General features: G+C 33.6%; 1 protein-coding gene across 1 annotated transcript in view; it reads left to right on the top strand.

Annotated features, from left to right (window-relative positions):
* The first annotated feature begins 5,866 nt into the window (after positions 1–5,866).
* LOC132714496 (nucleoprotein TPR-like) overlaps positions 5,867–23,985 on the top strand; it is a 94,918-nt gene continuing 76,799 nt past the window's right edge. Inside the window, exons 1-17 of the mRNA XM_060697390.1 lie at positions 5,867–6,054; positions 12,027–12,131; positions 12,853–12,926; positions 13,509–13,605; positions 14,080–14,183; positions 14,723–14,836; positions 15,155–15,298; positions 16,001–16,081; positions 17,273–17,360; positions 17,896–17,964; positions 18,555–18,626; positions 18,996–19,174; positions 19,813–19,917; positions 21,139–21,246; positions 21,833–21,954; positions 22,586–22,687; positions 23,433–23,517. Of these exons, the coding sequence (XP_060553373.1) occupies positions 5,892–6,054; positions 12,027–12,131; positions 12,853–12,926; positions 13,509–13,605; positions 14,080–14,183; positions 14,723–14,836; positions 15,155–15,298; positions 16,001–16,081; positions 17,273–17,360; positions 17,896–17,964; positions 18,555–18,626; positions 18,996–19,174; positions 19,813–19,917; positions 21,139–21,246; positions 21,833–21,954; positions 22,586–22,687; positions 23,433–23,517 (1,812 nt within the window). The 5' untranslated portion in view covers positions 5,867–5,891. The remainder of the gene's footprint in view (positions 6,055–12,026; positions 12,132–12,852; positions 12,927–13,508; positions 13,606–14,079; positions 14,184–14,722; positions 14,837–15,154; positions 15,299–16,000; positions 16,082–17,272; positions 17,361–17,895; positions 17,965–18,554; positions 18,627–18,995; positions 19,175–19,812; positions 19,918–21,138; positions 21,247–21,832; positions 21,955–22,585; positions 22,688–23,432; positions 23,518–23,985) is intronic.

Here is a 23,985-nt window from a genome sequence, read left to right on the forward strand (position 1 = left end):
AAGCACTACTGTAAAACCTGTGCATTAAAACTATGGTGGCCAATACACGCCATGTGTTATCGTTAAAGTGTTTTTAGACAAACAGATTTGTCGTACTTAAGTTTTCTACCTTTCGATGTTTTTTTCCGTTCGAAAATGGCACAATCATTCACTATTGATGACCCGCAAGTCGGCTTGCGCTCATGCCATACGAGCATCTTATATTGTCGTAGTGGAAAACTTCTATATATAAGCTTTTGCTTTGACAATTTTTAAAACGAAATCGCAACACCTGGAAGATGATGGTGACATCCCGAAGAAGGAATAAACGTCACCAAAATACGCAGAACTTATATATTAGCAAACAATGTCGCCGAACGCACGAAAAAAGTGAAATTTTATACATGTATATAATTATTCTTCTTAAGCCATTTCCAAACATCCAAGAATATGTAAAATATGTACAGCAAATGCTTATACTCGCACTATATGTAATCATTAAAATGTATGCATTCATTTCTTATTGAAAAATTTGGCTTAGACTTTATCGAAAATTAATTTCTAATTGCCTCCCTTTACTTACATAAATGTAAATTCGGTAATATCTTTACAAATAATGCTTTTTTTGAACTTACAATATTGGTAAATTTTCATTTGAGCATCATATTAATAATATAAAACCATAAAAAAATTAGTTAAAGGAGATTCTCGAAGCTATTGCACGGGCAAATCTTCAGCGGAATCGGACCTTAGGGTAAGTCACGATGAGCTACGTACGGAATGAGTTTCAAGGCGTTTTTTATGAATATTCATATAGTGTGCCGCAACGGTCAACGTCCATGCAATAGCACGCGGGCACATTGTGGAATGAGTTAAGGTGTTTTATGAATATTCAGATTTAATATACAAAAATCTGCACCGGTCAACGCCCATGCTGGCGACTTCTTTCATAGTCTACCGACATGTATTTGATATGATCACACTGGCCATAGCTTTCGCAGAAGCGGTGGGTCTACCGGTGCGGCGATGGAGATTTCGTCGCAGAAGCGGTGGAAAAACATGGCTGTCGGATAGTTTTTTGCTGGTGTCGGTAAGTTTATGACTTATTTGTACGTTATGTTTTTATGTTCTACTGATAACACCTAGTGAGACTGGAGCCCACATATGTACTCTTCCAGCTTATTACACGCATGGGGTGCAAATCATGACCAGTTATGCAAACACTTCTGTACAGTTTGACGAGGGGACGCCAATTTTGCCTAATTTTGTTTATAACACTACATATGTACTCAAAACTACCCCTAGATACACTGGCATCGCATAATATGTATGATAATTACAAAAAACAACCATATTTTGGAACTTTTGGAAATTGATATTACCATTTTAATAAAAGAATTGACAAAAAATGATTACAACGCAGACGGCGGTGGATTCGATTACAACGCAGTGCGGTGGGCCCGATATCATTTAGGTCTTTTTTTTAACGTTAAAGTCACTGACACTTAGGAGTTGAGCTCCAAACACCAAAAAATACAAATGAAATATATATTTGTTAATCCTAACACATATAGTTGTTATCAATGAAGTAAATATACGCTTTTTTGCATCATGTACCTTTAATAAATATGTTTTTATAAAACAATCCCTGTTTTAGATACTAGTTTAACATATTGGGGTGTATGTTAACTCACACAACCGTGCCGATTTTGCGACTCCGTAAATATGGTATGGCACGGCCGTGCATATATTTTGACGTGACGTCATTAGCGTTATGCTAACATAGTGTAAAGACGCGCTAAATGTTAGCGTTATACTATAGGCGCGTCAATGAAAAATGACTCTTATTTCACTTTTAACGGTCTCTATTTTGGGTATGTGATAATTTATGCACAAGTTGAATAAAATTATATTATGCGAGCCTCTGGCGAGTGCAATAAATTCAGTAATGAACTTACACTTATTCAATATCCTCTATGTATGGGTTGTTTAAAAATTAATTATAATGTAAACATTAATTTTTAAATTATCTTGTTTTTTTTCTATTTTCAATCTATGCATCATGCACCTTATCAATATGTTTTTATAAACAATCCATGTTTTAGATTCTAGTTTAACATATTGGGGTGTATGTTAACTATGAAGTGCTTAAATGGTAATTTTATTTTATAAATTGAATTAAAAAATACTTAAAGTTTGTATTTTCTTTATAAACTATGCATTCATTTAACTTATAAAATGTCTTGATAAATTAAATCCCAGTTTGGACACTAGTTCAACATATTGAAGTGTATGTTAACTATGTATCGCTGAAATGTTAATTATATAGCATTAACTCGTATATTGAATTTAATATATAGCATTAACTCGTATATTGAATTTAATCTATCAATTTAACAAATCAAAATGTTTTTGTAGTTTAACACACAAGAGTCATCATTAACTACGTATTACTAACACATTGGTCATAAATATATTTTGAACTTCATTTTTACTTATGAACAGTTTGTGATAAAATTTTAATACATTGATAAGATGAGATGAGATGAGATGAGATCTGTTGATAGTGACACTAACTTTAGCTTTATTGCTTTATCTATTTTTTTATTTTATTTATTTCATTTTTTTTTAATATAACTTTACATGTTAACATTAAATTATATCAAATTTTTATTTAACGTGAAAAAAGCTATAAATAGGCTGCATGTAATATAAAAAAGTATAGAATGCATTTTGAAATAAAATATAACAAAATACCTGACAAAAAAGGTAGACCAAAATGTTGTGTATTGGCCTATGAGCGAATTGCACATGCACGCGTTCAAATTATCGTATATTTTTGTTTGTAAATTGTTAAGTCAGAATTTAAATTGTCGCTCTTTCGTTTTCGTTGCTTTCACGGTCTGTCGTTCCTCCTTTGGTTGGACAGTTTGGTGGTTTTTGTTGTCCAACTTTGTGTCATCTATTGTTATAACGTTTGCTACAATTGTTTTCTATATGAAAGCGTATTTGAAGTTTCTGGTTAATCTTTTGATTATATCATAATCTATTCTTAGACAATAAAGATGTCTGGCTCTGCCAGACATTAACAATCAAATTTCTATGTTTGTATTTTAACTCTACTGAGGATGACACAAATTAACAAGGAGAAACATGTACCGTGGTAAAAGTAAAACATAAATTCATTTCCAAACTTTTCATCAAAATAAACATGAATATTGAGGCGTGCTGCTTTAAAATCTTCAATATACAAACACACTATGTGAAAATTTTTTAACTATCGCCGGTTTATTTATTTACAAAATATTTCAACAAATTCAAGCGTGGCACTCAGCTCTGTTGTATTTAAATGAGGTTAGCTATGAATATGAGAACCCCCATTATCACGAATGACTCCGATTTTGTAATTTTGTTTTCAAAAAAGCGTATATTTACTTTCATTGATATATATAACAACTGTATGTGTAAGGATTAACAAATATATATTTCATTTGTATTTTTAGGTGTTTGGAGCTCAAATCCTAAGTGTCGGTCACTTTAACGTTAAAAAAAAGACATAAATGATATCGGGCCCACCGCACTGCGTTGCAATCGAATCCACCGCCGTCTGCGTTGTAATCATTTTTTGTCAATTCTTTTATTAAAATGGTAATATCAATTTCCAAAAGTTCCAAAATATGGTTGTTTTGTGTAATTATCATACATACGATGCGATGCCGGTGTATCTAGGGGTAGTTTTGAGTACATATGTAGTGTTATAAACAAAATTAGGCAAAATTGGCGTCCCCTCGTCAAACTGTACAGAAGTGTTTGCATAACTGGTCATGATTTGCACCCCATGCGTGTAATTAGTTGGAAGAGTACATATGTGGGCTCCAGTCTCACTAGGTGTTATCAGTAGAACATAAAAACATAACGTACAAATAAGTCATAAACTTACCGACACCAGCAAAAAACTATCCGACAGCCATGTTTTTCCACCGCTTCTGCGACGAAATCTCCATCGCCGCATCGGTAGACCCACCGCTTCTGCGAAAGCTATGGCCAGTGTGATGATTGCGGTATAGGGGAGCAGGACTCGGTGAGCACCTTTTATGAAAATTCATAGTTTATATACAAAAAGAAGAATAGTAAAGGTGACATGGCAAATTTTCAGCAGGAAGGCCTCGGGGCATTTTCTGACTAGACATTATGTACACTAAGTATATATCAGAATGTTCTAGTGTTTTTAAGTTTCAACATTTTCATATGTAGTAGAAATTATCAGAGATATTTTAAAATCTCAATAAAGAGTTCTTCTGTTTCAATATCTTGTAATGAACAACATTTTCTAAAAAAGACTATCATCAACAGATATATTAAATTTCATTACCAGCCGATTCTTATTTCTAATTTATGAACACTTATCTTAAGGTAATTGTCTTCTATCGGACCATCTCAGATCTAAATGATGTTTGGTATGCATGTAAGCTTGACTTTCGCAGCATTATTTTTCTAAAGAAAGCGCGTTGGTACGTAAAAGCGCCCCCTATCGCCCTAATAACAGTGTATCTAATCGATTTTAAAGTCAGTTACAGAACAGCGTTTAACAATTTTCGGGGAAAAGATATTGCTGGGATGTTGTACATAATACCCTGCTCATCTGTCGAATGTTCCACAACCGTTCACTTGTAGTGTATTCAATTAGCTTCCAAAGGAGCATGGTACGTCATGCTAATACGTAGTTACTTTTAATTTGTCTAGGACAAACATCATGCTTGTTTCCCAGCTATGTTTATTGTCTGAATGTAAGGATGGGCTTTCTTGAAATGAAGAGTTTAACGATGAAGTTGGTTTTGCATAAAATCCTACTAAAGTATATTGTTGACTGCGTTAAAATGTTTGCATATAAGGGTTACCTCCCAGTTTCACCAAGAATAGCATAATTTACAGAGTTTTTGTGAACACCAAGAATATATTTTAAAGTTTTATATGCATTGTGTTCATTAAAAATTATTACAAGCGTTTCAAATAATAATCTAATGTTATTTAAACGTTTTTAAACTTTTAAAATAGAGAAAAACTGAATCCCTAGAGAACGCACAAAACGACAAAATTGTAAATATTGCATCAAGAGTGTGTTCATGGACGGTACTTGAAAGTGCAAGTTACCATCCCTCATTGCATAAGATAAATTTATTATTATGCCACGATTTTTTTTTGAAGCCGAAAGGTTACTCAGTTTAATGTCCCTTCATAGATATAGTAGGGTCGTTTCTCATTTTAGGTTGTTTTATTTTATTCTAAGAATCTTATCATTTAATTATATGTTGTTATATTTCTGATATGTAAAAATGAGGTTACTCGTCACAAGGGATATTTTTTTAATAAGATTTTGCAGCAATTTATTAAAGGAATGTACATCGCTACAGTATATGAGCCGCGTCACGACAAAACCAACATAAATGGTTTGCGACCAGCATGGATCCAAACCAGCCTACGCATCCGCGCAGTCTGATCAGGATCCATGTTGTTCGCTATCAGTTTCTCTACTTGTTATATAGTTTGTAAGCGAACAGCATGGATCCTGATCAGACTGCGCGGATGCGCAGGCTGGTCTGGATCCATGCTGGTCGCAAACGCATTATGTTGGTTTTGTCGTGACGCGGCTCATATATATTCTTGATTTTTTTTAATTGTCTTTTTTTTCCTTTTTATATTTTTGGTCCCAGCTTTTTGGTATATTTAAACATATTTATATCTAAGTAATTGTGACAATTTCTTTAAACATAGTTATTTGCTTATTATGATACAAAATTCATATATACTCTTTTGTCCTTGTTAACGTCAACCGTCTTTGGAGTACCGATATTCTGTATCGTCACGTTAATTCGTCAGTAATTTAGTGCGGCCACAACAACAACAACTGCAAAATGGCGGGGCCCATGGAAGTGGAGATTTCCAAAATTTTAGAATCAAATGACTTTTCTTCGGTCCAAGAAGAAGCAAAAAGTAAAATTTTAAGTTATATTTCAAGAAAACATAAAGAAGATGAAGATGTACGAGCTAATTTAACGAAACTACGTGTAAATTCAGGTGAGGAAACAAGTTGCCGGCTTTTTTTTATAACAAATAAACATGTTATTTAGTTCTGGCTTAGACCTGGGATATCGTTAGTTCTGGCTTCCAAAACTTTATAAGCCGCTTTTTAACATTTTTGTTTTTCATCTGATGCGGCATTAAAGTTTTGGATTAGACCCGTTACGAAACCTAACCAGAATAACATAAGTTGATTTATTCTTGTTTTTCACTTGCAAATACACTTGACCCAATCAATTCTTGTGCATTTTACGATAATACAATCATTTTGATATCATTCTATACCAATTAAAGTATCAAAATATTAATACCGTCATTAAAATTGCCTATTTAACTGTAAAATATCAATTTACGCCGACTACAGTTGGCCATGACATTCAGGTGCCACGCGAGATCTCGTATGACGTCATTCGCGGGAACAGATTTGAATAGAGTCGTGTACTATATTTAGAACATTTTGTTGACATGATTTCGATACTTTTATTCAAGATAATGTTTTTATTTATTTTCATTAATTTTCAAGTACTTAAGTATGATTGTATTGAATATAAAAGTCAGTAAATCACCTTTTTCAATATCTTTAAAAAAAGTAATTTATAAAAATATTGGAGGCACATGGGTTCATAAAGGTCAATCTCGTAATCACGTGATCAAACATTTTGGCAATATGGCGGCCAAGTGCCGAAAATTTTACCTGTCGGAAACTATTAGGTAGTTTATGTTCGTAATAAGATTTTTATTTGTCCATCCTTGGCTTATCAACAGATTATATATAGTTTTATCAAGGTATGCTTCACTTTACTCATGGCATGTTCGATGAATAAATACGAGCGTGTCAGATTCCTGTCACGATTATTGGTGGACTTTCCCTATGGGGTTATCTTCAGCGTTCACGTCATGTCATATTATATAAACGGGTACGCTGAAGACCTTAAGCTAGGATATAGTATGTTCCAGCTTAGACGTTTTTTGACATTTCTGTTTTTCACCTCATGCGGCATTAACGTTTTGCATTAGACCAGTTACGAACCCTTACCAGTATAACATACGTTGATTTAACCTTATTTTTCATTTGCAAATATCCATGTCCCAATTCTTCATTTTTCGATAAAACAATTATTTTTAGATTGTTCTATACCCAGTGTTCAATCTAGAGCGCGCCATTGCGCCATTGACCCTCTGAAAAGACTGCCGGCACAAAACAAATTCAACTGTGGGCTCGACAGGCGCACTCATAGAAAATGCCATTAATGATCTCAAACCTGATTAAGTACATAAAAAGTTTCTTGTGAATAATAATATGAAATTAGGCAAAGCCTATGAACGGGGAAGTCGTTAAAAAATCCTTTCATTCTTTCCGTTTTAAAGGTGTCATTCGATATTACATACACCGCTTCCGTTTTCACTCGGAACACTCGACTATTATTACTTATCCGAAAAGTTGAGATTTGTTCCGTTATCGGAATACCCCGCCTATTATCATTGACATACATTGTAAATGGCGGCGCCTGACTAGAACTGACACTGAAAATTTCATTGATAGGTATAGAATTCTATATATTTTTTAATTGTTTTTTATTTGATTTTCTTTTAATTATACACGTGTAGTCTATAGTCGGGCAAGCCAAAGCCCGGTCTTTGACTTCCCCGTATTAATAAATACTGAATTCAAAACTGAAGTTTGTTTAGAAAAACAAGAGCATGTTGGTAAGATAGTTACCGCACTCGGTAACACTTTTAAAACCTTGATCGCAACGCTCTCTCGGTCCGGGTCTGTAAATACTATGCAGACCTGATCTTTTAACTATTACTTACTTTTGAGTCACAGTTTTTATAAACAAAAGAAATCGTCACATGCGTGTCGTTATAGTTTTTTAACGGTCAAAACAAATTAATATGCAATAACTTTCCGGAGGAAAAAAAACTATATATTTGTGAAAAAGTGTGAGTTAATTATAGAGGTGTGCATAAATTATTACGAACACGCCTTCAACCAATTAAAAAAGTCTTAAAGATGGAGCTAATCAAACACGATTGGCTAGGGAGTGTCTGACAATTGAGTAAATAAACTTTGATTGGTCTTTGGCTGGTCGGCGCTAAAACATTGTGCATATCATTACAGGCTTCGCGAAAGTTGCCGGACCGTCGGACATGTCCGGCAAAAATCAGACCGGTCCGATATTTTTTTCGGAGTTCCGGACCTTATGTCCGGTACGAATACCGGGATATATCCAAGACTGATCAAGACCGAGTTTTCTCCCTTGAATAAAAAAAGTGCAAAACGAGTTTTGATTCGCCGTTTCATTATAAGTGTCCAATCAAATTCTAAATACATACGACTGTCAATAACCAAATTGTCGGTGTTTCTACATTATTACGCTGGCGTTACCCCGGCAAATATCATACAAAAATCATAAACTATCAAATGAAGAAAAAAAAGCGAAACAAAAGGAATACGATTCCAGGTGCCCGCCGAGAAAATTTGTGGGTAAATGGAAAAATGGCCGCTTTATTGATCATGAATGTTTTGATTTCCAGACAGAGTCCATCAATCTGGATAAACTAATGTTTTATTTAAGGGAATAAAATTGTGTTGCAAATCTTTAAAAGTTGTTATGTCTTTAAAAAAAACACACAAAGGTATTACCATTACCGCGAGTTAAATGATGACATACTGTTTTCAAAATGGCCGAGACACGGTCTACATCTGACTTATTAAAACTTATTTTGATTGAATAAATTGTTGTTTCCTTGTGTCATATAGCAGAAAAATGACTAAATGATACAGTTTATGAAAGTTTTTGTAGTGTAGGTTTATTGTTTGTCTTCTTTACTGTTTTAAAGTGTTAAGTACCATGAACTAAGAGGAACACAGTATACCATATACATATATTTGGAAAAAAAATTCGGTCAGATAAAAGTTCTTTCGGTCAGACAAGAATTGAAAGTTTGTCTGACCGAATGTCAGGCAATTTTTTCAGCAGTTTCGCGAAGCCTGTCATTAATCAATACAGACATCTTAAGCATGACGTAAGAACTGCTGTCCTGACAAAAGATCAAAGGTACCGGTATGTCAATATACATTGTCTTAGCACCTGTTGACACTTTGTTTTTATCTTGGATATATTGAGAAGGGTAAATGTTTTTAGTGATTATTGTAAGTTTATAAGCTAATTGCAAAATATGATTTTCCTTTATATATTGGGCGCTGATTAAAAAACTGAACATTGTTATCAAATATCCCTGGTAACATTTAAATAAGATTCATATGTTTCTTTGAACATTATGTCATTGTTTCTTTACCAATCATTTCTAAAAATTGAGCCTGCATCAACGCTAACAGAACTCTTGAAAAAGGTCCAAATAATGTCATTTTTTTTAGTTGAGTTGATTGTTATGCAATTTTGCAACCGTTTTTGGTCTATATATGGTACGTGAACAAGTAACTTAAAAAGATACAATACCTTATTTGAATTTGATGTTCATTTTAAGTGCTTGCCCCCTTTTTTCTCAAATGACCCCCTTTTGAAAAGTTTATGGGCCCGAAGGGCACCCTGGAAATTTGTTCTAGATTGAACACTGTAAACCATTTAAAGTATCAAAATAATATGAAATTAGGCAATGCCTAAAATGAAATTAGGCAAAGCCTATGAACATGGAAGTTGTTAAAAAATTAGTTTCATTCTTTCCGTTTTAAAGGTGTCATTCGGTATTTAATGCATCGCTTCCGTTTTCACTCGGAACACTCGACGATTATTATTAATCCGAAAAGATGAGATTTGTTCCGTTATAGGAAAGCCCCGCCTATTATCATTGAGTAACATTGTAAATGGCAGCGCCCGACTAGAACTGACACTGAAAATTTCATGGATAGGTATAGAATTCTTTATATTTGTTAATTGTTTTTTATTTGATTTTCTTTTAAATATACACGTGTAGTCTATAGCCGGGCAAGCAAAAGCCCGGACCCGCCTCGCGGGCCCGGTCTTTGACTTCCCCGTATGAACGGTGAAGTCAGTTGAAAAATCTTTTATTTTTCAGTTTTAAGGGTGTCATTTGGTATTTCATGCACCTCTTCCATTTTCACTCGGTTAGCACTTGATGATTATTAATATGTAATTAAGCAGACTATGAACGGGGAAGTCAGTTAAAAATTGTTCATTTTTCTGTTTTAAAAGTGTCATTCGGTACTTTATACACTGCTTCCATTTTTCAAGAATAAACTATGTAAATATCATACGGACATGTTAAAAAATGCTTCACATAAAAACGGACAAGTAAATCAAAATCAAATTTTGCGGGCCCTGAGGTTTTATCAAGGTATGCTTCACTTTACTTCATCATGGCATGTTTGAATACAAGCCTGTCAGATTCCTGGTACGATTATTGGTGGACTTTCCCTATGGGTCTGTCTTCAGTGTTAGCGAGAGAAGAACCAAAAAGTGTTAATGAGTAATTATACCCCCGCACAACAAAGTTGTAAGGGGGGTATACTGGAATCAGCTTGTCCGTCTGGCCGTCCGTCGGTTTTTTCTTGTCCGCCCAATAACTTAAGATTCCTATGACCCACAGCCTTCATATTTGGCATGGTGGTTACTCATGATAAGTAGATGACGCCTATTGATTTTGAGGTCACCTGGTCAAAGGTCAAGGTCACAGGGGCCTTGACTTCAAAAACCTTGTCTGCCCAATAACTTAAGATTCCTATGACCCACTGTCTTCATATTTGGCATGGTGGTTAGTTATGATAAGTAGATGACCCCTATTGATTTTGAGGTCACCAGGTCAAAGGTCAAGGTCACAGGGGCCTTGACTCATAAAACCTTGTCCGCCCAATAACTGAAGATTCCTATGACCCACTGTCTTCATATTTGGCATGGTGGTTAGTCATGATTAGTAGATGACCCCTATTGATTTTGAGGTCACCAGGTCAAAGGTCAAGGTCACAGGGGCTTTGACTTCAAAAACCTTGTCTGCCCAATAACTTAAGATTCCTATGACCCACTGTCTTCATATTTGGCATGGTGGTTAGTCATGATTAGTAGATGACCCCTATTGATTTTGAGGTCACCAGGTCAAAGGTCAAGGTCACAGGGGCCTTTTCTTCAAAAAGCTTGTCCGTCCTATAACTTAAGATTCCTTTGACCCATAGTCTTCATATTTGGCATTGTGGTTAGTCATGATTAGTAGATGACCCTTATGGATTTTGAGGTCACCAGGTCAAAGGTCAAGGTCACAGGGGCCTTGACTCCAAAAAGCTTGTCCGCCCAATACTTTAAGATTCCTTTGACCCACAGTCTTCATATTTGGAATGGAGGTTAGTCATGATTAGTAGATTACCCCTATTGATTTTGAGGTCACCAGGTCAAAGGTCAAGTTCACATGGGCCTTGACTTCAAAAAGCTTGTCCGCCCAATAACTTAAGATTCCTTTGACCCACAGTCTTCATATTTGGAATGGAGGTTAGTCATGATTTGTAGATGACCCCTATTGATTTTGAGATCACCAGGTCAAAGGTCACAGGGATTTTGACTTCAAAAAGTTTGTCCACCCATTTATGACCCACAGTCTTCATATTTGGCATGGATGTTGATCATGACTATAAGGTGACCCCTATTGATTTTGAGGTCACTGGGTCAAAGGTCAAGGTCACAGGGACCTTGACAAAAAAAAGCTTTTCTTCTTAATTGTTAAAGAATGTCCTGTCCGCAATGTATTGATTTTGACATTTTCACATTTGAAGCATGTAGAATACATAACTTAGCAATGCACTGGCATAGTAACCTCAGATTTGGCAGGGAGGTTGTCCTTGAGCTCTAAATGGCCACTGTTGATTCTGACAAAGTGGTATGCGGGGGTATTCACGCCATGATAGTGGCAGTTCTAGTTTTTACAAATTTCAAAAAATGCTTTCCATCAGTATATATTGATTTAATATTTCTTAAATGTCATGAAATTTATACGTACAGAGCAACAATATTGTGACATAGAAAAGCAACTTATAACCAGTAATGAAAAGTTGAAGGAAGAATCTTCAGCCAATGAGCAGTTAAGACAACAGATTGCAGAACTAGGTGAGTAAATTAAATTGGTTTGTTATTTAACTAGGTGAGTAAATTAAATTGGTTTGTTATTTAACTAGGTGAGTAAATTAAATTGGTTTGTTATTTAACCCTTAGCCTGCTAGAGGTATTTAGCCTTTGCCACCAGTACAGAGCCAGGCCAGCCTGTGCAGTTTGACCAGGCTTTATAATTTCTGCAACTTGAGTTTTGTATCTTGTTATTAAAATTCCTTAAGCTTTAAATAAACTGTTCCAAATTCAAAAGTTAAGCAAATCCTCTACACAAATTCAGCAGATTAAGAGTTAAAAACTAGGCATAGTGCAAAATTGATGAGAGCATTTTTCCATATGTGATACATGCGAAAGAAATACTGCATCTATAGTCACTGTACAGAACTCTTGATTTGAAACTTACTGAATATTTTTAATATACATTGAAATACCCTCTTACGATATGGATGAAACCGTTTGTATAAATATATTAATGTTTCACCTTTCTTACTACAATGTAGGGACACATATTATAATGGCATGCCTATGCTACCAGTATGGAGACATGCCAGAATGCAGAGCTGTACACTGTACAGCTGATTGCTTACTTTCTGTATTTTTCATGCTGAAATCTGTTAAACTATTTAATGGACTGCTCTATATTCATTCAAAGCAGGGCAAGTCCAGTATGAAAATTCTAGGTGTAGAGGGTTAATCTGATAAGCACATGATATATTTACAGAGAAAAAGTATAATGAGGCTTCTCAGAAACTTCGGGGTTTGGAAGACACACAGGAAGGAAATCTCTCAACACAGGTGAGTTTTCAAATTGTACAAACATTATTTTTATCTGATGACTTGGTTTAAACATAATATAAATATATATGTTGTGATGAAGGCTAATTTTAATTACACTCAAGTCTGCTGCTTAAGAACAAAGAATAATTTTGAATTAGTACGTCTTATGAGGAAAGGTGGTTGCAAACTGAGTAGGACTCAATTTCTTCAACCCACTATCCCTGGGTTGAAAGGCAAACACCTTAACCACGAGGCCAATGCTCTCAGTGATCTGATGTCTTGGACAGAGAAAAAGATGTTATAGAAAAAGATAGTATTGTCATTTATAATGATACTATGAATCATCCAGTTATAGTAACTTACTTTTGATAACACTTGTAGGGAAAATGTTAAATCTGATAGGGAAAATGTATTAAGATGTGAAACACTTCATTTAATGGTTATTGATAACTTACTTCCTAACATGTCTTTTTTTAAAACAAAGATGAATTAGAAAGATACTGATATTTTTACATTGTCAGTGTTATTCACATCATTCACATGCATATAAACTTTGCAAAATATGATTTAATGTAATTATGAATATTTTACTATTTCCAGTTACGGTTAACAAAAGTCAATGAGCAGTTGGAATGTGAGAAGAGAGAATTTGTTATACTCCTAGAAAAAAGAAACAGAGAAATCGATGATTTAAATGGTAAATTTATTAATAATTTATTTGTCACAAGTTTAATGTCTGAATCTTATTTCTTGTCTTTGCTCCCTCTGTTAATGAAAGAGTTACAATGTAATCTCTGTTTAGCAACACTGTTTGGGAGACTGAGAATCACAATATACATGTGTAACAGCGACACAAGACAGAAGTTCCCTGATATTGATTCACCTACTTTGAAGAGTATTTAGAATGGTTAAATTCAGTACCTTACCGTACCAGATTAAAACACACCTACCTACCCTCTAGATGATGTTTTTAAGAAGGAGTATTGAAAAGATTCTACTAGAGATAATCCCTATTATATACAAAATGCAGGTAGCAAAATAAATTTGCAAGAATAATATATTTATATTGAAGGCTGGCTATGTTGCTGCAAAACCAACAAGTTATCATTGTAAACTTGTATGATATACATGTATATACAATATTTGATAATTTATTGACATATGATTGTAGACGAGATGAAGAAGATGTCGAGGAAGTTGTCGGAGATGAACACAGCGAAATGTGAGGCTATTGCTAAATTTGACGAAGTCAGGAGTGGAGAAATCAACAAAGAAGTAAATATTTCTGTGTCTTCAATTTCTTCTCACTTACTTATACTTCACAGGATGAAGTGATTAATCATTAATGTGTCAAAAAAATCCTTAAATGGATATCTGGTAAAAGAATTTTGTAACAGTAACCGGTGGGGACATTTCATTTTCATAAATTCCCGATTTCATTTTGGTGAATTCACAATTTTAACTTCCTGAATTCATGTTTTCAACATATTGAATGAACAATTTGAAATCAAATTCATGAAGTAGAAATCGTGAATTTTTGAAGTTGAAATCGTGAATTTTTGAAGTTGAAATTGTGAATATGTGAAGTTGAAATCGTGAATTTGTGAATTGAAATTGTGAATTTATAAAGTTTAAATCATAAATTCATGAAGATGAAATGTCCCTCCAGTCTTTCGAACATTTGGCTTAAACTCGTTTAAGGCTTAGATTCGCGCCAAGAGAATGCAGCAGCTTCCACCTATGTTGCTAGAAATTGTGATTTAGTGTGTAAAATATTTTCATTACCGTTATTTTTATTGATGTATATTATATAGTTCCAGGTTAAGAGATTAGAGCAAGAAGTACAGAACTTACAGAAACAGATTGACTGGCTAAACAATGATGCTACAGAGAAAAATAAAGAACTGATGGCTGTCAAACGGGAAAAGGTTTGCAAACGTTCAAGTTTATTTAAAGTTACATCACATTGATTGAAGTTAAATAAAGTTTGTATCAGTTGAATATCAATTTTAAAAAGTGTATTATATGTGGCTCCCCAGAGCATAGATGAATTTAATATCATGTTAACCAGAGAAAGGATTCAAGTTTGAAATAACTTTAAACTAGGTTAACAAGAACAACGGCTTTTGAAATGGGCACTATTCCTTACAAATTACCACAATGCAGTGTGTTATCTACACACAAATTGTTCATCTGACAGGAAGGGATTATGCAATGATTTATTATCAATGTTGTTATTATTTCAGTCCAGCAAGGTACTAGAGATACAATCAGAACTAGAGACGAAGACAGAGGAATGTAGTATACTTCAAACAACAGTCGAGTCCTTGAGGAAAACTAATTCTGAACAATCTCAGAGGATTGAGACCTTCATACAAAGAATAAAAGATGTAAATATGAGATATTTTTTAAAGTAATAATTAAAGAATTGATTAAAACATATCAAAGGATCGCTCTCCATGTGAGTTCAAACCCCTTGGGCGACCCTTTGTTTCATCGAGCAAGAAACGTTACACTCATTGCTCAGTACTGGTTGGTTCCAGGAACAGAAAGCTTCCTACACAGTCAAACTAAAATAAACTCTGTATAAATGAAACTGACCGAAAACGAAATACACTCTTAAAAGATTTTTATTTTTGGAGTTTTAGCAGCAATAATGTGTAGTGAACAAAATAAGTAATTTACACATTGCAAATGGCACATACAATTCACATAAATTACCTAAAATAGGTCAAAATATGCAAAAAATAGCCCTTACTGAGTTAGTCAAGGTGTAGAAATATGGTAGTAAAAAGAGTACTTAAAGGCTGAATATGGCTTAATTAATTAGTACATGTTATTTAGCTTTGTCCTGATTTATTTATGGCACAGTCCATTCAAATTTTAGTTTTTCAATAACGATATACAACAATTCTGCTATTAACAGAATAGAGTCTGGTCAGACTGCACAGATATGCAGGCTGGTTTGGTTCTATACTGGTGGCAAAGGCTGGTGGCAAAGGCTATCATTTGAAATAAACATACATAATGCAAACATCTGCCAATATGCATAAATAGATCTATAAATAATTCTCTTTTATTTTGTTTCACAGATGCAAGACAATTCAATACAGTCAGAAGAAAAGTTTAAACAAGAAATCAATGCCCGGGCCAATCTTGCTGAACTGTATAAGGTATTTATTTTCATGATAGATGGATATTTGAAAGTGTATCTTAGTATTGCATGTAGTTACTAAAGTAAAGGTTACCTAATGCTCTACTCATTGACTGTTCTTTTAACCACTTAAAAAAGATATTTTCTAGTCATATATGAGCCATAGAATGAATAGCATGAATATAGATCTATTGTCACCTATTGTTACAATGTCTACTAAAGTGTCCATTAGTTATTGCTTTTTACTGACAATAATGAGTTGCCAGAATTACTTTGTTTTTGAAAGCACTTATTAGGTGTATTAATTTTAATAAGAGTTCTTTTCATAGTAAAAAAAAAGTTATCAACTGCATATTCTTAAACTTCCCTTGAATATACAAAAGTTTTGTCCTTCTTCAGGGTACATAAATAAATAATAAACAGGAGAATTATGTTAGTGTCACATGACATCAATAGCGATGATGTCTTAATGTAACAAAGAGTTTTGCATTATAATCAGAGAAAGGATCAATTTGATGCATTATTCTAGTGAAGAAAGCAGTTAAAGGGCAAACACTAAGTAAAAACACCAGTAAAACTGACTAAGATATATACAAAATACTTTAGTAATTGACAAATGTATGTAGTTAAAGTAATTGGTTCTGTCTTAATTTCTGGGCTTGGCATGTGTATTATGTGTAGATAATGAATAAAGGCAATATGTCTTACATCACTTTTTCTCCACTGCTCGTACACATATCTTACATAGAGAAGTAAATGTTTACTTTCAAAAAAGAATAGGAAATTTGTACTGGTACACAAATCATAGATTGTTTCCTGTATGCCAATATATTATTACAATAGGAATTTAAGAGGAATGGTAAAAATAACAAAAAATAAGAATATTAAATGTAATGATAATAATCTTGCATTGAACCAAATAAATTTGCATGGATCCCCCTGCTCGCCTGCCCCACCCCTACATGGAAAAAAAATTTGAATGTTTAAGTGCAATAAAGTATGCAATTTCAAAACATTTTACTTTTCACTATTTCATGTTAAATCCTTTTGAAATATTAATTTTTCATTAGATGCTATAAGTTTTACATAAATTTGTGTCCATAAGAATTGTCCAAATTGTTAAAATTCATTTATGTAAATGATAGAATTTAGCAATGTTATAAGTTGTTGATAATTTATGTTGACTGTTGTTTATTTTACTATTATAAAGGGAAAAGCTGAGGAGAATGAGGCCCAGGCCAAAGAGCTGTTTAGTGCAGTCACAGAACTCCGGAAAATGCTCAAGGAGGCTGCTGATGGTAGTACATCTTTGTCTTTATTTGCCTTGTAAATTTTCGGTGTTATATAAGAAAAAGAGATCACAGTTGTGCCATTTAAAATTTCTGTGTTATATAAGAAAGAGATCACAGTTGTGTCTTTTAAAATTTCCGTGTTTTATTAGAAAGAATCATAGTTGTGCCATTTAAAATTTCTGTGTTATATAAGAAAAAGTAATCACAGTTGTGCCATATAAATTTTCTGTGTCATATAACAAAAGAGATCACAGTTGTGCCATTTAAAATATACATGTTAATTGTTATGAAAATACACTATTTTCCAAAGGGCAGATAATCCTAAAATTATTTTATGCAAAGTTATGCTTATATAACTATCTAGCACTGAGAAAAGTGGAGGGCCCAGTCTGCTGACAGGTTTTGTTTAAATATTGTTCAAAATAAACTTTATAAAAACTTCATCCAATTTGTATATTTTAACAAGGGAGACGAATTGTTTATGTTGCTGATTTCTATCCTCAAAAGAAAAAAAATTAACATAAATGTTTTCACTTTGTAGCCCATACAGATATGGAAAATGAAAAAGATGAAGAAATACAAAAAGTCAGGGATGTGTTGGATCAAAAAGGTTTGCAAAGCATTTCATCATATCGTGATTTAACACATTTATTTATAACTGTCCATTTAAAACTACGTGAAATATGTTTTGAGTAAATTGTCTTTTTGTAGTTGAAACAAACTTTTGTAATACACATGTTTAAAAGACGCTATATGTAAACTATACTTTTAAACATAGGAAAAATGTATAGCTTCATGCACATTAACAGATCATGATTATGCTTTTGCTATGATATATCCATTTTCATTAAAAAAAAAAAAAGACATTTGTTTCTTGACCACCGTAAATTCTGTCTGAGGCTGTAAACATTTTATCTGGCATATAAAAAGCATCAATTGACGTCTTTGAATTTGGTGTAATGAAGAGAATGGAGTGATGGCTTTGTGTTTAAAGTGTCTGTCTCTCAACATAGGGGTCATGGTTTTGAGCCCTACTTGGGCATGACCATGTTTCCTCATTTACACCCAGTACTTGTGAGTTCCAGGAAAAAGGACTCAAGAGTAGCTAAAATTAGCTAATAGAAACCACAGTGAAGCTTAGATTTAAATGTAAACTAATAAAATACAAATTCATATATGTTGCTGTATTTAATCTTTCAGACAAAAGAATAGAGAGATTGGAACAAGAGCTTGTCAATGCCAATGAGCTGCTATCTGCTATGAAATCTAAAGGTAACACTTCACAGTCCTTTCTACCTATTTGAGTTGAGAGAAATAATAACTTATAATTGAGATGATTATATTTCTTGTTATCATGTTTCTAAGGAGTCCTATTTCTATGTGCAGTAATATTTAAAAGTAGGTTTCAACATTTTAAGTACTCTTGAAAATGCACCTTGGCATTGATGCTAGTCCTTCAAACTTGGTGGACATGTAATACAATATGATTTAAAACATTATAGTGCTATGATGATTTGCCTGTGCTACCATTTTAGAGACAGAAACTTAATGTTGCAAGCTGAAAATTTAAGCATTTACATCTAATTTCTATCTGTTATTACCGCGACTGTGTTTGTTTTAATGGTTATTGTAATAATTCAGGAATGAGTGAGGATAAAGTAGAAGCCATGTTCCCAACAGCCGCGGCCACTAGTAAAATGTTAAAGTCTGGTATGACCTTGACCCAGATATATAATGAATATGTACAGGCGACCGATGCTCTACAGTTTGAAAAGGATGAGAACAAACGACTAAATTCATACCTGGATCAAATACTTCAGGTACAGTGTTACCCAGGGCTCGACAAATGTGTATTATCCAAGCTAATCCCCAGTTGCAAACAAACTTTTATGGTTATTACTTCACGGTGCACTGCCGTTTACAATAGAGAAGTCCACGTTGTTGGGCTTTTTTTCAAAATTGTAACTTTAAAACTATTTATACTCTAGGATTAGCTGGGAAAACCCAGTATGTTCTTAATTCTGGAGCAAGTCTATTCTGATGTCTTTATTTATATTTATAATATATGTATTAATATAATGTAAATATATTTTTAACAATATTACATATTTGTTATATTGTATATGAGTAGTATACACAATATTGATTCTATGTCAATGATTTTTTTTTTGCATAAAAATTTAGTTCAGATAAAGGCTTTTTTCACCCTTTTGAAAAAAAAATCAACTGAAAATCTTTATTATTTAAGTCTTGAATTTTTTTTTTTTACAGGTTTTACAGAATGATAAAAATTGGTCTGACAAATCTTTTAATCAGTAAGAAATTTATGATAGTGCCATAAAGGCTTTTATACTTTTAACACGTAACTATCCATACCGCGCCAGTTATGTGTCAATGACTCAATGTGCAGTTAAACCCAAACAAACTGAAACTGAAATGTTATTTACACATGTTACAGGAGATAGATGAGAAGGCACCAATGTTGAAGAAACAGAGGGAAGATTATGAGATAGCCTTGAAGAGTATCGACCAGATGACCAGACAGCTAGATGCTGCTATGTTGGTCTGTAACTTATTTAACTTCTTGAATTGTAGTGGCAATAATGGCTTACCTATGTCAAGAACAGTGTAAAGCCAGGCCAGTCTGTACATCTGTGCAGTCTACACTAGACTTTATGCTGTTCAATGTTAGTATCTTTAAGGAATTCCAGTGTTTATTCTAGGATTCGAAAAACAAGGGGGGATTTTTATCGAAAAGTGAGAATTTATTACATTTGTTGATCTTTTTCCTTCTTTGTCTTGTAAAATTTTCCCCCTTCCTCTCAAAAAATAGGGGTGAATTCTCAAAAATATGGGTGAATCCCCCCCCATCGCCCCTCCTAGAATAGACACTAAACTCCACTGAGGTGTTATATCCTAAAGTTATGAAATTTGAATTTCTTACATAAATCAACTGGGGCACTTAAAACAGAAAGATATGCAAAAGATATTTTTAGAAATTGACTCACAATAAATTGAAAACTATATTTTTGTGCCATTTTAACATGATTTTAAATTTTGGATCAATTTTCTCAATTAGAATAATCATTCTGGAAAAACAGAGTGAGAAAATGATCTGAAATTTTGTATACAAGTTAACTGATTTAGACCTACATCAAATGGAACATTAATCTCGAAAAATTATTTTCATTCATGTTAAAAAAATCCGCGGTGGATTCCTTTTAACAATGAAACCCAATAATTAACAATAGGCAGTTCAAAATTCACAGTAAGGCAAGTTTGTTTATTCAAATTTAAGGATATAACGGTTAAAATGCTACCAGAGCATGTTCAAGAAATTGAATTCTTTGAATATCTGCAGTAAAATATTTCAACCTTTAACCTGCTTAATGTGTGCTATAGTTTTTGTATTTTGAAAAGTCCATTCAAAGTTTAAAAGATTTTAGTATACAAAAACTCAGCTACCAACAGTATAAGTGCACCAATGTGCAGACTGACCTGGCTGTATATTGGTAACAAAAGCTGATCACTTTCCATTAAAGCAGGTTAAAAAATTTATAAGATGTTTAACCTTCATGTATTTACTTGAATTATTGTCTTAGTAGTTAAATTGTCTTCCTTCCAACCTATGGGTCCTTGTTGTGTCACAATTGTGTTTCCTCGCATGATACCACACAGGTTAGTCCAGGAGTGGTTCAAATTAGCTTCAAGCTTTCGAGTTTTTATGAAAAGGCTTATTTATAAACTGACTGTTAATTAATTTGTATGTTATTGTATGTTATAGGACTGCCAAACATTACGAGCTGAAACTGACGAGAGTCACCGAAAGTCGTCACATCTGACACGGGAGAACCAAAAACTGCAACAGCAAATCAGAGATCTCTCTGAGCAGGTAACAAGATGATAAACTCCTAACTAGTGTTCTCATAAGATATTGCTATTTGCTGAAATAGTTAAATAGGAAAAAATGTGAAGGTTTTGCCTGCTTTTGATAATTAAAGAAAACCAGGGTTTATTTGTATTTTGATAATTAAAGAAAATTGGGGTTCATTTGTATTTGATTAGTAAGGAATGTATTTTGATAATTAAAGAAAATCGGGGTTCAATTGTATTTTGATTATTAAAGAAAATCAGGGTTCAACGTAATTTTCATAATTAAAGAAAGGCAGAATTCAGTTGTATTTTGACAAAGAAAATCAGGGTTCATTTCTGTTTTGATAATTAAAGAAACAGGATACAGTTGTTTTTTATTGATAATTTAAGAAAATCAGGGTTCAATTGTATTTCAATAAAAAAACCAAGGGTCACAAAACCTCAGTGGAGTTCCTTTAAGGAATTTCAATGGATATGTAGGCTGACCTGACTCTGTTCTGGTGCTTAATACTTATCACTTTTGGTTCCAGTCAGTTAAGGGTTGACCATAGATAGGAGCTAGGTATTTTGTAGGTAAAAGCTGATTAATGTTTTGGAATCTTCAGGTGAAGTACTTGGTGAAAGAGATGGAAGAGGTTAAAGGTGGGCGTGTAGTGAAAGATGATGGATCTTCCCCAGAGATTAGCAGTTCTTCCAGGCTCATATCTGACAGGCTTGTTACCTTCAGGTAAATATTGTGTGATAGCTATAACCTTTGAACATACAAGAACATTTAGTTAAAGGAAAAGATTGTGGAATAAATTTTTAGGTGGACATTTGGAAGAATATGGAGAGCTATTGCATTCACCCTGTGGTGGGCATCGCAATTTGGTAATGTTTTTGTGCCCAAGTTGGTATCTTCAAAAATTACTGAAGGGAACTTCATATACATTTATGAGCAGAATAGAAGGGCACTGTTCAAGGCCATATCTCGAACATGGATTTTGACACAATTGTGTCCCTTTTTGAACAAAAAATTTCTGTAATTTTTTTTTCAAGGTTTGTTTAAACCATTTATTTGCTTGCTTTAAGAAAAGTCAAATGTTGGTGACTGTTGTTTAAGTGGACTTAAATACTCAAGAGAACAGTACATTGCTTATGTCATTGATTCTGAATTAACTTCACTGAAAACTTCTATGACAAGCATTTAGCACCCTTGTTTTACTTACAACTCTGTCAATGGTTTTCATACTTTATTTCCAACTTTAATGCTAAGAAGTTTTCGGATACTTGTTTTTTGTTTTTCATGCTTTTAATTTGTGCTAAATGTTTTTAGAACAGTTGTTATTTAATTATTTGAATGTATCTACTACCTGCAGGAACATTGATGAGTTACAAGAACAGAACCAGAAGTTACTGGCGGTGATCAGGGAGCTGTCTGATAAACAAGAGGAGGAGGAGAACATGGCTGTAGATGCTAAGTATACCTGTTTTCTTGTATCTCGCCTATTACCTGCTCGAACCAGAAATAATTAACCTTGGCCACCAGTATATAGCCAGGTCTGCCTGCACATCGGTGATGTCTGACCAAGCTCTATACTGTTTTAAGGTCTTTTTTATGTATTTTTTATGTATTTTTGTATTAAAATCCCTGAAACCTTAAATAGACTGTTCTGAAATTAAAACTGGGCAATTCTATTATACAAATTTAGCGGGTTGTTGAATGTTAATATTACAATATCTTTATAGTATCTTGTCACCTTAGTGCAATAATGGAATATGTCCTTCTAAATTTAATTGCAATTAATCAGACATTGCACTAAGGTGAGGATCTGTTCACACCTGTAGACTATGTTAAAAAACAAAAAAAATAGCAAGAAATGATAGTGCTGCTATGCTATGAGTGGCACCTGACCTGATGCTGAGTGGTGAAGGTCATTGACATAATTTGCAACTCATTGCTGTGGGTACAAGTCCCACAAGGGAATTTTCTTACATTCAAATTATCTTCTTCATTAGTAAACAGCTGATTTATTGCAGGAAGATCAGTGGTTTTGCTTACATCTATTGATGTACAGGTATACTCGTAAAGGGGCACTGGAAGGTTTCCTTCGCCAGTTTATGTGGAATGTTCTGCATCTTCTGTACTGTATTGGTATGAATTAGAACTTTATAAGAAAAGATTTGTAGGTAGGAATTTCAATGATTAATTGTTGAATATTTCAGAACAAAGGAACTAAAAGAACAATTCGAGCAGGCCCAGGAAGAACTGGCAGAATTAAAAGATTCTAGGTTACGGCAGTCAGAAATGGTAATCTTTGTACATAACCTGAGTTTTCTTTTAAGAAAATATTAGATTGTGTAATATTCTTTCTTTATTAGTAAATTTTGTAAGTAATTGCATGTTATTCCTGTATTTTTATCAATACAATGTACAATACTCTGTGTCTGAGTAGTTAAGGTTGCTGACATCAAATTACTTGCCCTACACAGCTGTGGGTTTAAATCTCATTTGGGACTTAAGATTCTTTCATTTGAGGATGTTATCTAGCTAGCTTACGGAAAATTGGTGGTACTACTTGGGTGCCTGCTGATGCCTGAAATAATGCATAGGGTGAGGGGAGGGGGCACCATAGGTCTCCCTCCACCAGTGAAACTGGAAAGTTGCCATATGACCTTGACAGTGTGACTTAATCCAACAAAAAACAGAAACATAGAATGAAACTCTGAAAGGAAATAAAGCTATATTAGCTCAAAGAAGTCCTCTCTTATGACAAAA

Source organism: Ruditapes philippinarum, unplaced genomic scaffold (genome assembly GCF_026571515.1).
Source record: "Ruditapes philippinarum isolate M1 unplaced genomic scaffold, ASM2657151v2 ctg3982_1_1_1_1, whole genome shotgun sequence".
NCBI lineage: Eukaryota > Metazoa > Mollusca > Bivalvia > Venerida > Veneridae > Ruditapes > Ruditapes philippinarum.